This window comes from Dermacentor albipictus, chromosome 1 (assembly GCF_038994185.2).
Source record: "Dermacentor albipictus isolate Rhodes 1998 colony chromosome 1, USDA_Dalb.pri_finalv2, whole genome shotgun sequence".
NCBI classification, from domain to species: domain Eukaryota; kingdom Metazoa; phylum Arthropoda; class Arachnida; order Ixodida; family Ixodidae; genus Dermacentor; species Dermacentor albipictus.
The window spans coordinates 503,767,245-503,784,499 of NC_091821.1; the positions used below are offsets into that span (position 1 = coordinate 503,767,245).

Below are 17,255 nucleotides of genomic sequence, written 5' to 3' on the forward strand. Positions count from 1 at the left end.
AATAAGTGCTAAACTTTATTCGGATTATGGGGATTTACGCGTGAAAACCACAATCGGATTATGAGACCCGCCCTAGGCGGAACTGCAGAATAATTTTGACCACCTGGGAGTCTTTAACGCGCACCCAAATCTAAGTACACGAGCGCTTTTGCACTGCTCGAGGCTGCGGTTTAGACCCCGTCGAAGTACGGCAACCGTTCGTCGGGATGACAACTGCCACCTGTAGCAACGTCATAATTACTAAGCTATCGTGGCTGGCAACGAAGACTTGTAGGGCGGCCGCTTACGTAGTGTCTTTCTGACGCTGCGGCACTTTGATGCAGCTTTGCCTCCGTACGCCTTGCGTCAGTTGTCCGCTGGATAAATTTAGTTGGTGCTCATTTTTCAGAAATAGCAGAAACGTGCTGTACTGAATCGCACCACATATTGAATTTGCATTTATCAATTTGTCCTGAAATGTTACCATGTCTAGTAGCATTTCCTTAAAGAGATCTCACGTGGCGTGCTTTCTGACGTCTCCTTCCCGCTCTCTCTCGCCGTCCTCCCCCCTCACATGTATGCCAGCTGCCGCAAGCTAAAAGTGGGAATTCATTTCTTGACTGTGTCGCCTTTGTCCGTCCTCAGCCTCCTGTGTACCTCCTCGTTACCATCTACCTCCCCTCTGGACTGTTGCGCGTGAGTACAAAGGTGAGCGCGACACCTTCTGCACCGCTATTGAGGGGGGTCACGCACAATTACCGCGGTCTAGAGTGTATTGTGGCGATGCCCAGGGAGCTCGAGAGGTCATTGTGCCGACGCATGGGAAAGGACTAACAAAACCCAAAGGAGTTCATCACCACGCCTTACCCCTCTGCCGCGCTCCTACTAAAGGGTGCGGTAGGTATTTGAGAACGCACATTTCATGGCCCCCATCCTCTACGCACATAAAAGCAGCCAATACTTTTTTGCTGCACGTAACCACGGCGGAACTTCAGCTAACTAAGCAAATGAAGAAGTATGCAGTTATCGTGTCCTTGAAGGTTGCCCGACCATTCGTGTTCAAAGTTTGGAAAGAACTGGAGGCTGCCAATGATGCCAATGACAGTGATGTAGACACTGTTTCACAAAGGAAACGCAATTGCCAGCGTTCTGACACTCTTGAGACACCAGAATTCATTAGTCGCGTCTAAGGTATTATTGATGAAGACCCTGGCAAGTCGATAAGAGCGCTCGCCAAGGAGGTGGAGGTTGACGAGGCCACTGTCAGACGTGTGGTTCGTGAGGACCTTGAGTACAAGTCCTATGCTATGCGGAGGACAGTTCTTGCCTGAGAAAACCAAGGAGAATCGCCAGACCAGGGCTAAGCGTCTCCTGACCAAACTGAAACACCCAGAGGAGCCTGGAGTGTTGTGGTTTTTCTCCGATGAAAAAAACTTCGTCCAGGACCAGAAGCTGAACCGCAAAAATGACCGGTGGCTGTGCAAAGGCCCCGAGGATGTTCCAACTGTCATGCGCACAAAATTTCCAGCATCAGTGACTGGGTGTCGTGAGCAGTGAAGGAGACGCGATGCTTCCCCATTTTTTCCTCCGACGTGCCAGAAATAACGCTGCTGCTTACAGTGAGGTATTGAAGCCGGCTGTGAAGCCCTGGATTGCTGTAGCACGTGAGAGGCCGTATGTTTTCCAGCAAGATTTTGCACCATCCCACACAGCCCAAGCCCATGCCACGCAAATATGGATGGCCGAAAACCTCCACAACCCCGCTACTCCAAGCGTGTGGCCTCCCAGCTCCACAGATCTCAACCCAATGGTCTGCTACGTATGGCGCGTAGTTCAGAGGAAGTCCAATAGGCACTGTAAGATTCGTCAGACGATCTCGCCGCTGCCACCATTTGTTAGAGTTGTCGGACGATCTATGAGCTGTAGGCCGATCTCACCGCTGTCATTCAGATGTAAGATTTGGCAGTCGTAGCTGTAGGAAGGAGCTTGACTCTTCGTCGGGACTTAAGAGAGCAGGATTTATTTACATGTTATTTACAGTTGAACATGAGATACATCGACAGTCTAGCGTGACTTCCAAATGGAGCCCGCAAGACGAGCATACAGCAAACAGCTTACGAGTACACAGCTCACTAGTACATTTCGAGCACGACAGCGAGCACCCACAAGCAGCGGACAATCGCTGCTTATAAGCACTCCGCTCGAAGTCATAGTTCGACATCATTGTAGATGACCCGCCCTTTTGGAGGAGGCGGGCTCTCGACTTGGAGGAGGAGGAGGGCTCACACACACGCACACACACACACACACATAGGTGCAATGGTCCGGAGCCGACGTCAGAGGGGCTTCGTAGAACTCTGAGCCGTCCCGGGTAGCGCACCCGGGTAGCACATTGTCTTGCGTCTTGGTCGGCGCGTGGGAAGGAGCCCCCGTCGGCGTTCCCGCGGCGACGGCGGCGACGGGGGCACAACGCCGCCCTGTTCTTCTCATAGAAGAACAGGGCGGCGTTGTGTTGCGCACAAAGCCTGCTTCGTCGAACTCAGAGCCGTCCCGGGTGGCGCGCCCGGGTAGCCCATTGTTTGGTGTCTCGAAAAGCGTATGGGGAGGTTCCGCCAATTACCTCCCGGTTGAAAAACACAACAGGAAATTTTAACAGTTTGTCGTATTTTGGGACGTCGTTTCTGTAGTTCTGTTGCCTGTAGTGTGACGTCCTGTAGTAGAAAGTTCTGTAGTTCTTGATCAATATTTAATTTAAAATGGACAGAGACGTCCATAAGGTTATGTAAATTTGTTAGTACGAAAAAGAAAAACATAAAAGTAAAAAATTTTTTAAAAAAACGTCTTCGCCTAGGATTCGAACATGCGACCTCACGATTCTGCTTTTCGAGTGTACGTTTTGGCCATGTGAATAGTACGACGTGCTGATGCGCTGATGTTTACATTTGCATTTTGAGAGCCAAGATCCGCTATCACTCCAGCGCGTCAAGTGCCGCTTCTCTAGAAGAGCAAGAGTGTTCGTACCATCGACAGGTACATCGTGCAGTGCTAGAACATCGATTTTGATATACGATATCCTTATTAAATAAGAAATTCAGAAATAGACAACGTTGACTTTTAGGGTTATTACTGCTAGTTTCGACAGTTGTCTATCGTTCTTTACACTTTGAGCACGCATATAATTCGTGTGTTCAATGCAAAATAGCTACTTAAACATTCGTGGATGAGAGTTCTTTCTCGCAGCATACTGGCTTCTCACGGCAGCACTGTACCAGATTAATGAGACCCGAGCGAGACCGCTTTTCACGCAACTTTGTGGAACAACCCAAATCTTCTTTTCCGCTTCGCATAAGCTTGTGAAATATTCCTGCGAAATTAACTAATGTGTCAGTGTAACAGCACATGCAAGTCCACAGGCCCGTGTACCACATCTTACCAAAAAAAAAAAAAAACGGATACGTAGCCATTCCCACAGACGGTATGATTTTGATCAGCGGCCGATTTTGAGGAGGCCGGTAGGGCGTTGCTGGTGCCGCGTCGTCACGGCACAATTATAACTATTCGCCACGTCGACTTTAATACCGGTGTCGGTGCCATCAGCATTGCCGGCTTCAGAGAAGCGCGATTGAATACCGCGCAAGAGAAAAGTACAGTGTACACCACCGATGCGAAAACATACAATTTTAAAGGACCGCGACGGAAAGCGCTTCTGTTGCGACTTCGGAACTCTTGGCCGTCGCGACCGAATGTTTCTGCTGCGACGTCAGAATTGGTGTCGTAACGTCGGAGTCGCTGTCAGGATATAGAACTGTTGTTCCGACTTCAGAACTCTTGTCGCGACAGAATGCTTCTGTTGCGAAATCAGAATTTCTGTCGTAACGTCAGAAATATCTCCCAATTAAGAAATGTCAACAACTTCTGTCGTACAACAGAATTTCTGTAGTTGCGACAGGAATTCCTTTTGTCTTTTTCAACCGGGCACTACAGAAGCTTGTCGCATCACACAATTTCAGTGCACTTCTGTTGTCATCATTGGGTACATGTTGCGGCGATAGGTTTCCGTTGTGGAACAGTTCTCTGTAGTACCACAGAAGTTTGTCCATTACTTCAGGAACACTTCTGTTATGACAACTGGGGGCCTGTTGCAGTGATAGGTTTCTGTCGTACAACAACATTTTTCTGTAGTACAACAGAAGTTGGTCGCATTACTTCAGGAACACTTCTGTTGTGACAATTGGGGGCCTGTTGCCACAATAGGTTTCTGTAGTATATCAACAGCTCTCTGTAGCACTACAAAAGTTTTTCGGGTTACTTCAGGAACATTTCTGTTCGGACAACAGGGTGCCTGTAGTGATGACAAATTTTTCTGTAGTACTACAAAAATCTGTTGTAGAGCTTCAGCCTTCTGTTGTAACAACAGACATACGACAGACTGTACTTCTGTAGTAGCAACAACAAATGTCTGTTGTACATTAGAAAAGTCTGTCGCTCCATCAGGAATCTGTAGTTACTACAGAAAAATCCTGTTGTAAACAGAAATTTCTGTAGTACTGAACACAACCTCTGTTGTCACTTTCAACTGGGCTCCCCTCGAGAACTCCCCTGAGCTGACCCCTCGCCACGTGACTGCCGGTTATCCCCAGTCTCTGAAGTGCGCCACCATCCCGATTGGATCGGAACACGTGCAGCGGGCTGAAATAGCTGCAGGCCGATCTTAACAGCACCCACACAACACCCTTGAGGCTCTCAGGGGAGCTATTGTTGATGCAATGGCGGATGTTCCGAGCACACACTTCATCACAGCTTGCGGTCGGTTTCGGCAGCGTGTGGAGTTTGTGATTGCTGCTCTCGGCGATTTCACTGAATGATGACATTCATTGCCTGCATGGCCACCTGTACACAATGTTAAATAGTCATAAATTATCTGTATCCAGTATGTGTCCGTTTGCGCGTGGGCATAACTTTCTCAAATACCTTCCGCACCCGGTATATAGAAGGTGCCCCAGCTAACTTTACCAGAGCTTAAATATATGCGAATGCCACGTAGCTGGACAGAACCAAGGTAATGTTGTTTGCCGTTTGCTTGGAGATACTGAAATTACTGTTTTCATTCCACCTAATTATATATTTAGTCTTCATTATTTAATAAACTTCTAAACTGTTACAATTAGATGAAAAGTGTAAATGAGAAAATTGTAGAGCGACATGAAAAACTACCGACAGAGCTTTCTGTTGCTCAACACGTGATACATAAAAGTGTTTTTCCGAGCGTGAAAGAAGCCCGCGAATACACGCAAAGTGCCTCGAGAGGCCAGCCGCGTGGCCAGTCACGCGTTGAGTGACTAAACAGTGACTCGATGCGCGAGCCCCCGCGATCGGCGCGGAGGTGAGCGAGCGCATCGAGGCACCTGAACGACGCGAGCTACTCTGGCGCCGTCTCGTGCGGCATGACGCCTTTCTCCTCATGCTTTCCCGTACCCTCCTCTTCCGCTTTCTGCCTCATGCTTCCGGTGCACCCTGATACGCTTTCCTCCTCGCGCTATCTTCGCTCTCGCCCTCTTTCGCCGTACCCACTGCGGTCCGCGTTCGCTCTCATCTTTCACGGTGCTCGTTCGCTCGTTTACGAGGTACGACGCCAACGCTCGGAACGGGCTGCGCTCTGAAAGCACCGCAGCGTCAAGACGACAACACGCAAGTGGCTGTCCAGGAAATTAATATTCCAGCCACGATGCGATGTGCTCATGTGAGGGAATGACTGTGCAAACTTCTCGCAGGTTACGAACAATGGCGCACAAAAACGGCTCGAGTAAACACGTCTCGCTCTGTGTACTACGTAGACTATGACAAGTGGTGCACGCGAGGTACCATTTAACCTCATCATCAGGACTGTAGTAGGCCGTCAACAACAGCGCTAAATGTCGTCAATCAACGCAAACAGCACAGAAAGCTTGCCTTACATCGATTTCCAGCGTGCGTGAGATCTGCATGTATATGTTTTAATTGTGGGGTTTTGCGTACCACAACCACGTTTTGATTATGAGGCACGCCGTAACGGTGGACCCCTGATTAAATTTCACAAGCAAGGGACCTTTAACGTGCTCGAAATGCACAGGATATCTGCGTAATTCTTGCTCGTCTGATCTAATTTCTCACACGTACCCGCCTTTCAACCAGTATCAAGATTTCGCAGACGTATTCATTACCGGCACATCGTGTAACCTGGTACCGTAAACGTTTCCCAAAGATAACAGAAAAGAAAATGTTTAGTGTAAGGAAGAAGACAAGCATACGTGCCAGCGCCATCGCCACTGGTTCACGAGAAGTAGATGCTTAGGCTCGGAGCCAGGATAGCGCACCCCCTTGTGCCAATAAGCCTCTTTTTAACAGACGAATAAAAAAAGGAAACTCCATACCAACTAAGCCTACGCTTAGTTATGCCCTATTACTTCACACAGTCCTCGATCCCGCCACACGGTGCCAGACCCACACCGCGTGTAGCGTCCGTTGCACGCAATTGGCATCAACGAAATTTCAGCTGAGACTCAGTGCAACGGTTGTACTGACGCCATGCTATGCTGTGAATTAAGTCGCGTTTCGCTCAGCTCGAAACTGGGTCGGCTCTGTTGGCTCGGTGCCTAGGTATGTTTGACACGCCGACACCGTCGTCAGGTTGTTGCCGTCATGCCACCTCCTCATCCTCAACCTCGTCGTGAGGCGAAGGAAAATCAAAGCTTTGCTAATTCCGCTCACTGGGACTTGAAGTGCGTGGGCGACAACGCACATAAGCATAATGGGTATAGCTAGTGCCTAATGTGAAAAAGTGTAACAAGATGTAATAATAAAAGTAAGATATGTCAGCAAGGCAATGCTGCCATCTTAGAGTATATTGCTCTCAACCCCCTCTTTCCGAACCTCTCTTCTGCTTCATCTACTTTACGTAGATGATGTGGAACCTTATCATTGGATGAGCAAGACCCAACGAACATGATTTCCTGTATTCCTTAGTAGACCACGGCAGTTCTGCTACATGTTCTGCGGTGGGAAATATTGCAAGAAAGTCATTTTAAACGTTTAATGGTCAAGGCTTTAAACTACATCAGTTATTGGCCTATAAATTGCAGCAGTTCAGTAGGAATCAGGTCAGCTGCGAGGCACATGCGTAAAGAGGAATCTTCATTGTTGTTTGTGGCCCTCTCTGACTTTCCTTTGGAAAGGGCAGCACTCATCACGTCTGCGGAGGTCACAACTATAGTAAGAGCTGTCGTTTAAATCTGTGTAAGTGTCTGGCCGAGGGTAACGGCGGGAAGCCTTCCTGTTTTGCGGCTGAACAGCGGCACTATTATGTGGCGGCCGAAAGTCAGCGCGATGTACCGTTGGCAAAAGAAATAGACATTGTATGTTTCTTGACAAACAATTGTCTAAATTTAAGTGAGACTCGATCGGAGTAGTACATACATACGTGGTAGTTTGCTCCGTCCAGGGGCCAGTTGAAGTGCGACCAGCCAAAGTGATCGTTGCGCACGGCTGCGTAACGCACCAGAAACGACGTCCACGGGGGAAGACCTCGCTGGCGCAGATGACCGCTGAGCACCTCCGACGCCAGGGGGCGACCCTCCAGGCGGCGACCCAGAGCCAGGCTCATCCGCGTCACGGGACCCCACCGCTGTCGCCCCATGAACCTTGGCGACTGCAGCGAAAGCGTAGCCTGCAGTCAGAACACCACTCCGAAACTTTGAGCATTCAGAGACCATACCTCCGTGAAAATAAAAAAAACGTCACTGCCAATATTTTTGAATGCAATGCCTTTCTCGGGCTTTCTGTTTTCGTCGATAAAAGAAGGAAGGAAATTCAAACCAGTCCCGGGAGCTTAGTGGCAATGTCGCTGCAAAGCACGAGGTCGCGGGCGAAATTCCCGAGCACGGCGGTCACATTTCGACGTGAGCGAAATGCGAAAACGCTCGTGTGTGCAGCACGTTGAAGTGGTCAAATTTAATGCCCCATGCCTCATATACCACATCTTTGACACGTAAAATCCCAGAACTTACTTAAGAAAATTGAAGCTGCGAGACTATGAAATGTGTACTTGATGCCACGACTTTGTCTGCCCCTCCTGCTCACACTGCGAACGCAGCCGACTCAAACAAGCCACTATATATTTATTGCACTCTCCAAAATTTTGTTCGTGGAAATTTGCAGCACTTAATGCGCATCCTCAGCAAAGTACCTCGGGAAGCATTTAGACAGCGACCTATCCACTGTCACCTGATTTAAGTAAAAATTAAAATATCATGAGCCACTCCGCTCTGTGAATGTGGTTGACCAGCGAAGCTGCTTAGCATACCACACGGAAGGAAAGAAACTATTTTTTAGCAGAGTTTCAGCAGGGTTCAAAAAGAAAAGTAGGCGAGCGTGGTTGGGCCCTTTGTCCAGGGCTCCACTGGCGCGAGCAGCTCGCTGGGCTTGGTCCAGGAGAGCCACTTGGCTCTCCTTTCCCTCGTCCGCTAGCCATGCCTCCCACTGCCTATTTAACATGAGTGGATATGCATTTATGTATGGGCTAGTAATATGTGAAGGCCTTTCCAGGCACTCCAATGTGATATGATGTAGTGTGGGTTTGTTAGAAGACCATGGACAGAGGTGCAGAAATCTAGTTGGGTTTATTTTACTGAGTTGATGCAGGTTGGGGAAGCTCTTTGTTTGAATGCGTCGCCAGTCCCTACTCTGCTGTCTGTTAAGGGCCTTGTGTGGATAACCGTACTCTCTGCGTTCCTCCCGCTGTTGTAGAAGAATGTCACGAGTGCTTGGAAGGAGTCCCGCGCTCGGCTCAGCCGCAGCTCGGTTCATGAATGCGGTCTGCCGCAACGTTATCCTCCAAGCCCTCGCGAGCCGGACACCAAATAATATCGTGGTGCTCTGTCAAGGTTCGTACCAGAATTCTGCGAATTCTACCACAATTCTACCAGGATTCGGCTGCAATGACCATGGCCATTGCAGCCGCTTCAGCCGCACACGTGGACCGAGTTACGACTGTAGCCATTATGACGTTCTTTTTGGGTGACCGCTACCGTGTGAGTCTACTGACTCTGCTAGCATCTGTGTAGTACGCGGCCGAACCTTTCCCAAAACGAGTCGCAGGGTTAGAGCTCGTGCTCGTCTTCTACCGGCATGGCATGTCGGGTGCATATTTTTCGGCATCGGTGCCATCGTGATATGAAATCTCATGTCCCTGTCCAGTAACACTGTATCCTCGTCGCAGTATAGCGGTCGTGGCGTGAAACCCCGCTCTTCTAGAACTGCACGTCCCTGGCTCGTTGAGCAGAGCCTCTCCCTCTGAGCTATGAGGACCGCACTCGCGTATTCCTCAAAGGTATTGTAGACGCCTAGTTTCTCAACTTTATCGTTGTTAGCACTTTCGGAGATGCTAAGCGCTGCCTTAAAGGCTTTCCTTATGATTGTATTAGCTTTTTAATTCTCATGGTTTGCAAAGGCCTGGTACGGGAGTGCGTAAGTCCCCCTGCTAATTATGAAGGCGTGGACCAGCCTAACAGTTTCTACTTCAGTTAGCTCATCTTTACTGCTAGCTATACTTCGTATCATACGGTTACGTTCCCTGTTGTTGCTCCCAACTTTTGGGGGATGTGGTGCCTCTGTTTTGTTGTACCCACATTCCCAGAATGTGCAGTGTTTTCAACTCCCTGACGGGAAGTCCATCCAGATGTGTCGTTATTGGTACAATATCGTTATTTCTCGCATATTTAGCCCTGATTCTGATCAGCTCGGTATTCTCAGGATAACATTTCACCCCTGCTCCGTCCGTGAAAGTCAGTATCTCGTCTACTGCTCTTGGGGTGTGTCCTGCTTTTCCGCGTACGACCCTATTCGCGTCCGAAGGGTTATGTAGTCCCGAATAGCTACGCCTAAGTCTGGGTCCTGTTGTAGTTCAGTGGCGAGCTTACGTATGCCCGCAATGAAGAGGATAGGAGAGAGTCCAGCTCCTTGCGGGGGTGCCTCAGTTCGGGAGGTCGAAAGTGTCGGACCTAGTCGATCCTAGGCCTATTGTCGCGATGCAGTGCGTGGTTCATAAGGTGGTTTACTCGAAGTGCCGGACACTACTTGCAAAATAAATTGAAATGCATAATCGACAAATTAACAAAAATTACTAGTGAACTTCTTAACTAATTACCTCATGGCCCATATTGAAATCTACAAATTCTAGCCGTGTAGTCCGCAAGGTGGATCCACTTGGAACGAATTCTCAGGATGACACCGGTTTAGAGATATTAATTCCCGAACTTTGCGAAGAAACGCATTGGCGTTCAAGTTATTTTTGTGATTGAATGCATAAAACGATGTTTTGTTAAAGAAGTAGCTGGAACGCATATGCATTTATTCGCAAAATTCTGGAATCAATGTCTCTAACCGGTGTCATCCTGAGAATTCGTTCCAAGTGGATCCACCTTGCGGACTTCACGGCTAGAATTTGTAGATTTCAATGTGGGCCATGAGTAATTTAGCTAAAAACATAATTGGTAAATTTTCGCTATTCGATTATGCATTTCAATTTTTTTGTGCAAGTAATGTCCGCCTCTTCTAATAGACCAGATGATGAAGTATAATTGTGCTATCTGCCACAGGCAACCGTTAAAAAAATTTGGAAGTGTTCACTGAGACACCCGTTATGCGGCGGCCACAGTTTATGGACTCCAGGCCTTCCATGATTGAGTCATGGGAGATTGTATCAAATCCTTTCTTGACATCGAGCGCCAGTATAAAATTGTCACTCGAGCCTCTGATCGGGTGACCGTCCTGAGCTGATACGTGTGGTCTGAAGCCCAACTTGTTGCTGGGTAGATTTTCAGTCGCTATATAGTTGCATAGTCTCGTTAAGATTACTTTTTGAAACAACTTGCCTGCGCATGATGTCAGCGAAATTGGTCTTAGGTTCTAGATATCCCTAGACTTACCGGGCTTGCGTATTAGGGTGATGTTGGACTCTTTCCATTCTGTTGAGTTCTCCGCCATCGCTCCAGACTTTCTCATTAAAGAAGTCTATGATTTGTGTTAGGACTGCGTCACTCGGGTTTCGGATCATGGCATTGCTAATCTGATCATTTCCTGGAGCCGTATTTTTCCGAAAATATTGGGCTGCCGCGTATATTTCTACCAAGGTTATAGGTGCGTCTAGATCGGGTTGCTCTATTCCTTTGTATTCCGTGTGTAGCAGCTCTGCGGTAAGGTTGTGCCCGGCATATATCTCCGTGATCATGCTCATTAACTTGATGTTGTCCCCTTTAGACTCGTTTTCTAGGGTCTTGAATGTCCTGTTCATCACTGTTTTGGTACCTCCTGGGTCAATCATGCTTGGCAAGACGTGCCATGTCCGCTTAGTACTCAGTGTTCCTCTGAGCGAGTCAGTAAGCTGTCTCCAATTGGTGTCACTCAAACGTTGCGCATACTCATTAGCTTGCTGTGCTAGCTGGGCTATACGTATTTTCAGCTTTCGGTTAAGCTTCTGTCTCCTCCAACGTTTGGTGAGGCTCCTTCTGGCATCCCACAAATGAAGTAGGTGTTTATCGACCACCGGAGTTTCAGTGTTTGTTTCAATCTCTTTCGTTACCTTCGCGTGTGTCCTTTTGATTTGTGCTGTCCATGTGCTGACGTCGGTCAGGTCTCCGTGAATGTCTAGCCCTTCGCGGAATTTCACCCAGTCTGAGATCTTGGCTTTCCTGATCACCCTTCTCATCGTGGCCGCACTGAGTGATGTACTCAAGATGAAATGGTCGCTGCCAAGATTTTCTCCTAGATTCGTTCATGCCGTGTTCCTTGCGGTGTTCGTGAATGTCAGATCTGGCGATGTGTCTTCTGAGACACTATTACCAATGCGTGTGGGGAGATCTGGCTGTGTAAGCTGGTATAGGTTGTACCTTTCCACTAGGTCCGCTAGCATTATTCCTTTGGGGTTCTCTTTACAATAGCCCCAGTTAGAGTGCTGTGCATTAAAGTCTCCACGAAATATAAGTTTGTCCTTTCGTTTTAGAAGGCCCAATGAGTGCACTGGTATATTCTCGAAGTCGGCCTGTTTCTCTCTGGGAGGCCTATAAACATTGATTATTACCGTTTTAGGTCGGCAGCGCTTTCGAGGCCAGACCGTGATTACGTGGTGTTGGATAGGCTCGTTCCCTGCATAGCTAATACTGAGTGCCACGTCCTTCTTTGCGAAGGTAGCAATTTGTGGGTACTCCGTTTTGTAGCGCACGTAGCCCTTCAGATTTACTTGTTGTTTGCCTACCTCCTGTACGCATATAACATCGGGAGGGAATGGAGACGATTCAATGAATTTTGTGAAATTGGCAAGCTTTTTCCGCAGCGAGCAGCAATTCCACTGCCAAATTTCCACTTGTTCGGTCTGTTTACTATTACTCTGTCTAGCCATGATTGGTGTTCTCGTAACCCGGCCCTACTTCTTTTGGTTGTCTGGTGGGAGAGCCCGGGCTTGCACTAGTTCTCTTGCGAGGGTTCTGCGTCTGGCTTAGGTCGATAATGGTGCGTTCCATCTGTCCTATTTTGGCAAAGACAAGCTGCATCTGCTGTACGAGGTAGGCTAGCGACACTGTTTGCGGTTGCTGCGTTGTCAAGGGCTGCACAACGGGTGCGTTCGCTGGGCCTGGCGTGTTGCTCGATTGTTTTACAAGTAGTGCCTCGAGGCATGCCAACCTACACTTAACCTCCTCTAGTTCTGTTCTGAGTTGTGTGTTCTCGTCTACTACCCTTCTGTATTCAGGGTGTTGCGTGATCAGTGGTATAACAGGTGTATGTTTGGCAGTGGGAGATACGACTGGCGCCCAGCTTACCGGATGGACTTTCGCCTTCGTGTTCTCCTGCGGTCTTGGCCTCGACGTGGACCTTCAACGCTGCTGCCCTAGTTATCCATGCTCCGTGCCGTTGCTCGATGGCGTGCGGGTTCTTGAGCGCCTCCTGTGGGTCGAACCTCGTCCGTACGCCCATTCCGATTCTTCGTCCTCATGGGAGAACCAACGAGGGGCTGGCTTGTGTGGTTTCGCTGCCTAGTATCGTACAGGCTTGAGGCGTTTTGGGCAACTGCGGTTTCCACTTCGGTGGTCCCCAGAGCGAATTGCGCATGTCGGGGTGCAGTTGTGAGTTACTTCTGGGTTGCGCACTCCGAAGGTACAGCACGTGGGCGAATCTGGTATGAATTCATTTATTGTCTTGGTGGGTGGTCATCGCGACGAAAGGTACGCACACTCATCGTCTTGATCGGTAGTCATTATTTCACTCATAACTGCAATCACATTCTTTGATAATGTCAAATCGAAGCACGTACGCCACTGGGTGGTCGGTTGGGCCGGATCGCTGTGGCATCGCAAGGGATTTGTATACAACACGGGACGCGTAAACCACTCCCTTTTCGGTACCGACTCATCCACATTGAAATCACCGACAACGACAACAGGGATAGTGTCATTGCAGCTAATTTAAGCAAAGTGAGTACCCATAAACTTTACCGGACTGTGAGTCGTTGCATATTTTGCTTGCTTACGGGGGTATGAGCCATTGCTCATGGGGGTATGAGTCATTTATGACGACAGTTTTCAACATGCTGTTTTGAATGTTGTATGCGTGATTAGAAAGAATTTAAGCACTGTTCGCTTCACTTTGCTGAGTGCTTGTAGCATCTGCTTAACGGGGTTATGAGTCCCGTAAGGGCTCATAGGACTCATTTTGAGCCCTATGAACCGTAATGAGCCGTAAGGGCTCATTTTTTGCTTGCTTACGGAAGCATGAAAACTTACGGGGGTATGAGCCATTTATGATGATAGTTTTTGTTCACGGAGAACAATAATGGACGGAACTCTAGCCATATACACCTTCGCAGTAAAAAAAAAAGAAAAGTTAGTTCTGCACATGATATTGATTAATGCGCAATATACGGTGTTATTTGCCTTTCTCGGTTCGGAAAAGCGTAGTGGATGCTCTGGTTCACAGTGTCTTAAGATATGGTTTAATTGTATATGGTCTCTGCTCAGGTCACTGGAAGAAAAGAATAATCTCTATATTAAATTCATTTTGTTGAAAATAATTGCATACGATCAGTGCCTTACCCAATATGGTAAAATTATTTAATATTTGATGCTTCCGGATGATGATTCCCTCCCCACCGAATATGTTAAAACGCATTCGGACGCGTCCGTTCGAAACACCGTATGTTCCAGCACGCTGCATGAGACCGAAGGAAGGTTACATAAAATCTCGCATTTTAACACGATGTGGAAAACGCATGCTTAAATATTATGTTTTCAATACTTTCAATCTGTTACCCCAAAGTATTGTTCGCGTTATATCGAAGTTCCAGGTTAAAGAATTACTTAAATGTTAGTCAGCTGATGATCCCCATTGCTTCTGCGCATGATGTACTTCTTATTTTATTCATGTGCTTTTCATAGCGAAATCTATATATATGACTAACCTTCCGTAGTTTCTTCGGCGTCCGGCTACGAAAACGGACTAACAGAGTTCTAACAGTCCCAGACACAGTCGTTTCCATGGTTTACATTGTTTGTGATCGCGTACGACTGCATGTGCGGCGGCGCAGATGTTAAAATGCGGCACAGATTAGAACGCTCGCCGTGAACAATAGCGTGACGTGAAGGTTATCGCAGTATATAAGCAGGGGAGGTATCGGCGCTAAAAACAGCTGCATTATCGATTGGGCGAACACGTATAGTTCGTACACCCAAAGAACAACATGGGTACGAGGAGCGCCGGAGGGAAGAGCAAAGAGAATGTAAACGGCACCGCCGCGAAACGACCGCTGACGAAGAACGTTCCCGCGATGCTGAACGAAAACGACAACCGCGAGCCCGGGCACGTCCGAATGCGCAACGACGGCAGACTGGCAACGCAGAAAATTACAAACATTCCACCCTGTGAAGATAGAATGACAAAGAAAGCACTTCGATTTTCGTTTGAGAGCTTTGACTGTCGTCAGCTTTCGCTGCCATCCCATCTTCACTAAGTGGAATGGTTGTTATTTTTTGCTCTTTCCCTTTTTTATGAGTGCATTATTTTGTATTATTAATTGACGAACTTTTATTAGTTGTACAGTGGTTCTCTACAGTCTACCAGGCGCAGCCTTTCAGACCCTTGAGGCTCGCTGGCCTAATGTCTGTACTGTAGTCATAGAATATATATATATATATATATATATTGACACGTGTACTTATCTTTATCGGGCAACCACGTTTCGCCGCCTAACAAATGTTATCGCACAGTGCGGGACGCGCCTGCATGTATCCGAAGTTTCTAGAAAGTTATCGATGCTTCATACGCTGTCTGTTGTCGCCGAACCTTGTGTTATCTGATTTCATCACCTGACGCGAATGGTCTAGAACTTTGTGGAAGGCACGCGGGTTCCAACGATTAGTCTGGAACATTCGAGGACAGCTGTATAAAAGCCGACGCGCTTGACCCGCTGATCAGATTTTCGACGGTCACCGACTGTGTTCGCCGCTGTCGCTGTTCTTTGAGTGTAGCCTGTTTTTGAGGGCACAAGTTCACCCAATAAAACGATAGTTTCGTCTTTCCCAGTTTGGCTGCTTTCTTTACCGTCACTACCAAGTGACATCTGGTGGAGGTGCTCTGCGTTCATGTACCGAACGCCCCCACAAAGCCGTGACCCAAGCCCGAACGCGGAAGGCATCACCAACGTTAACAAGAACCAACGCGGTAGCCGCAGGCTGCAAGGGCTGCCCCCGGAGCACGGACTTTTGCCTGAGACGAGCAGGAAGACTGTCACCAAGTCCACCCCAATGGCAGCCCATCGTGCTGTAGCAGCTCTAGAACGTCGGAGGCTGCTGCAGCAGCCTCCGACGTTCCGCGGTTCAACGTTAGAGGACCCGGAAAGCTGGCTTGAGGCGTATGAGAGAGTCGCTACATTTACCAGCTGGAACAGTGACGACAAACTGCGACATGTCTTCTTCGCATTGGAAGACGCTGCCAGGACGTGGTTCGGGAACCGAGAAGCCACCTTAACGACCTGGGACCTGTTCCGAAGCGGCTTCCTGCAGACATTCGGAAGCGTCATACGCCGAGAACGAGCCCAAGCGTTATTAGAAACTTGGGTGCAGCTACCTAATGAGACGACCGCGATCTTCACGGAGGAAATGAGCCGTCTATTCCGTCACGCCGACCCTGAAATGCCAGAGGAGAAGAAAGTCCGCCTACTCATGCGCGGTGTGAAAGAGGAACTTTTTGCCGGAATGGTACGAAACCCGCCGAAGACCGTCGACGAGTTTCTTCGCGAAGCCACCAGCATCGAAAATACACTCGAGATGCGAAACCGGCAACTCGACCGTCACACGAACTCTACAAACTACGCCGGAGTTCAATCACTGGCCACCGACGATCTACGCGAGACTATCAGAGCGGTCGTACGGGAGGAGCTGCAGAAGTTCTACCCAAGGTCGCAGTCCCAAGTCCATCCAATCGCTGAAATCGTCAAAGAAGAGGTTCAGCGATCGCTTGGAGTCCCTGAGGTGCAACCACGATCACCGCAACCTCAGCCGGAAGCGATGACCTACGCCGTCCTCGCCCGCCGTCAAGGTCCCCCTCCGCGACAACGCCAGGGCCCTGTAACGCCGCAATTCCGTCGTCCATCGCTGCCACCACCAGCACGCCCACCCGTCGCCCAGCGCAGCTACGCGAGGAAGACGGACATTTGGCGAGCCCCTGACCACCGCCCGCTCTGCTATCATTGCGGCGAAGCCGATCATAGTGTACCGCCGATGTCCATATCACGACCTGGGATTGCGAGAGTTTGCCGTCAACGCACCGCGCCCTCGGGAAGGAGAACGCCCTCGCGATATCGCCAACTACCTCGCCGCTACTCAGTGGAGCCCTCGGCGACCGTCTCGTTCGCCGTCACGAGGCCGCTACCTGTCGCCGCAGCGCCGACCATACACCGGCCCAGCCCGGGGCCGACCTGCGAGCCCATATCCGGAAAACTAAAAGTAGCAACTGATGGAGGTGCTGTTCGTCGAACTGACGAAGATCCTCCGCTGCCGCCGAAGACGACGAAGAGACCATCTCGACGACATAATAACGACACGCCGCCGTCCCGACGAAGTCAGGAAGCCAAGACTACACCGACGAAAGACGACTTGACGACGCACCGTTCCAGCTTTAGTTCAACACGACGCAGCCGTGATCCGACGCCAAGACAACTGCAACGCCCGACAAAGAACCACCGACCTCGACGTACT

The 17,255-nt window shown here is 49.0% G+C and overlaps 1 protein-coding gene across 5 annotated transcripts in view; it reads right to left on the reverse strand.

The window, feature by feature from the left end:
- The window catches only part of LOC139054890 (uncharacterized protein C15orf61), an 82,745-nt gene that overhangs the window by 16,412 nt on the left and 49,078 nt on the right, over positions 1–17,255 (reverse strand). For 3 of the 5 annotated variants that reach the window (XM_070532585.1, XM_070532588.1, XM_070532586.1), the window contains one exon: positions 7,436–7,663. In XM_070532585.1, the coding sequence (XP_070388686.1) occupies positions 7,436–7,651 (216 nt within the window). In that variant the 5' untranslated portion in view covers positions 7,652–7,663. Of the gene's footprint in view, positions 1–7,431; positions 7,664–12,827; positions 13,127–17,255 lie in introns of those variants that run through there. The other 2 variants (XM_070532587.1, XR_011511591.1) reach the window with 2 other exon arrangements.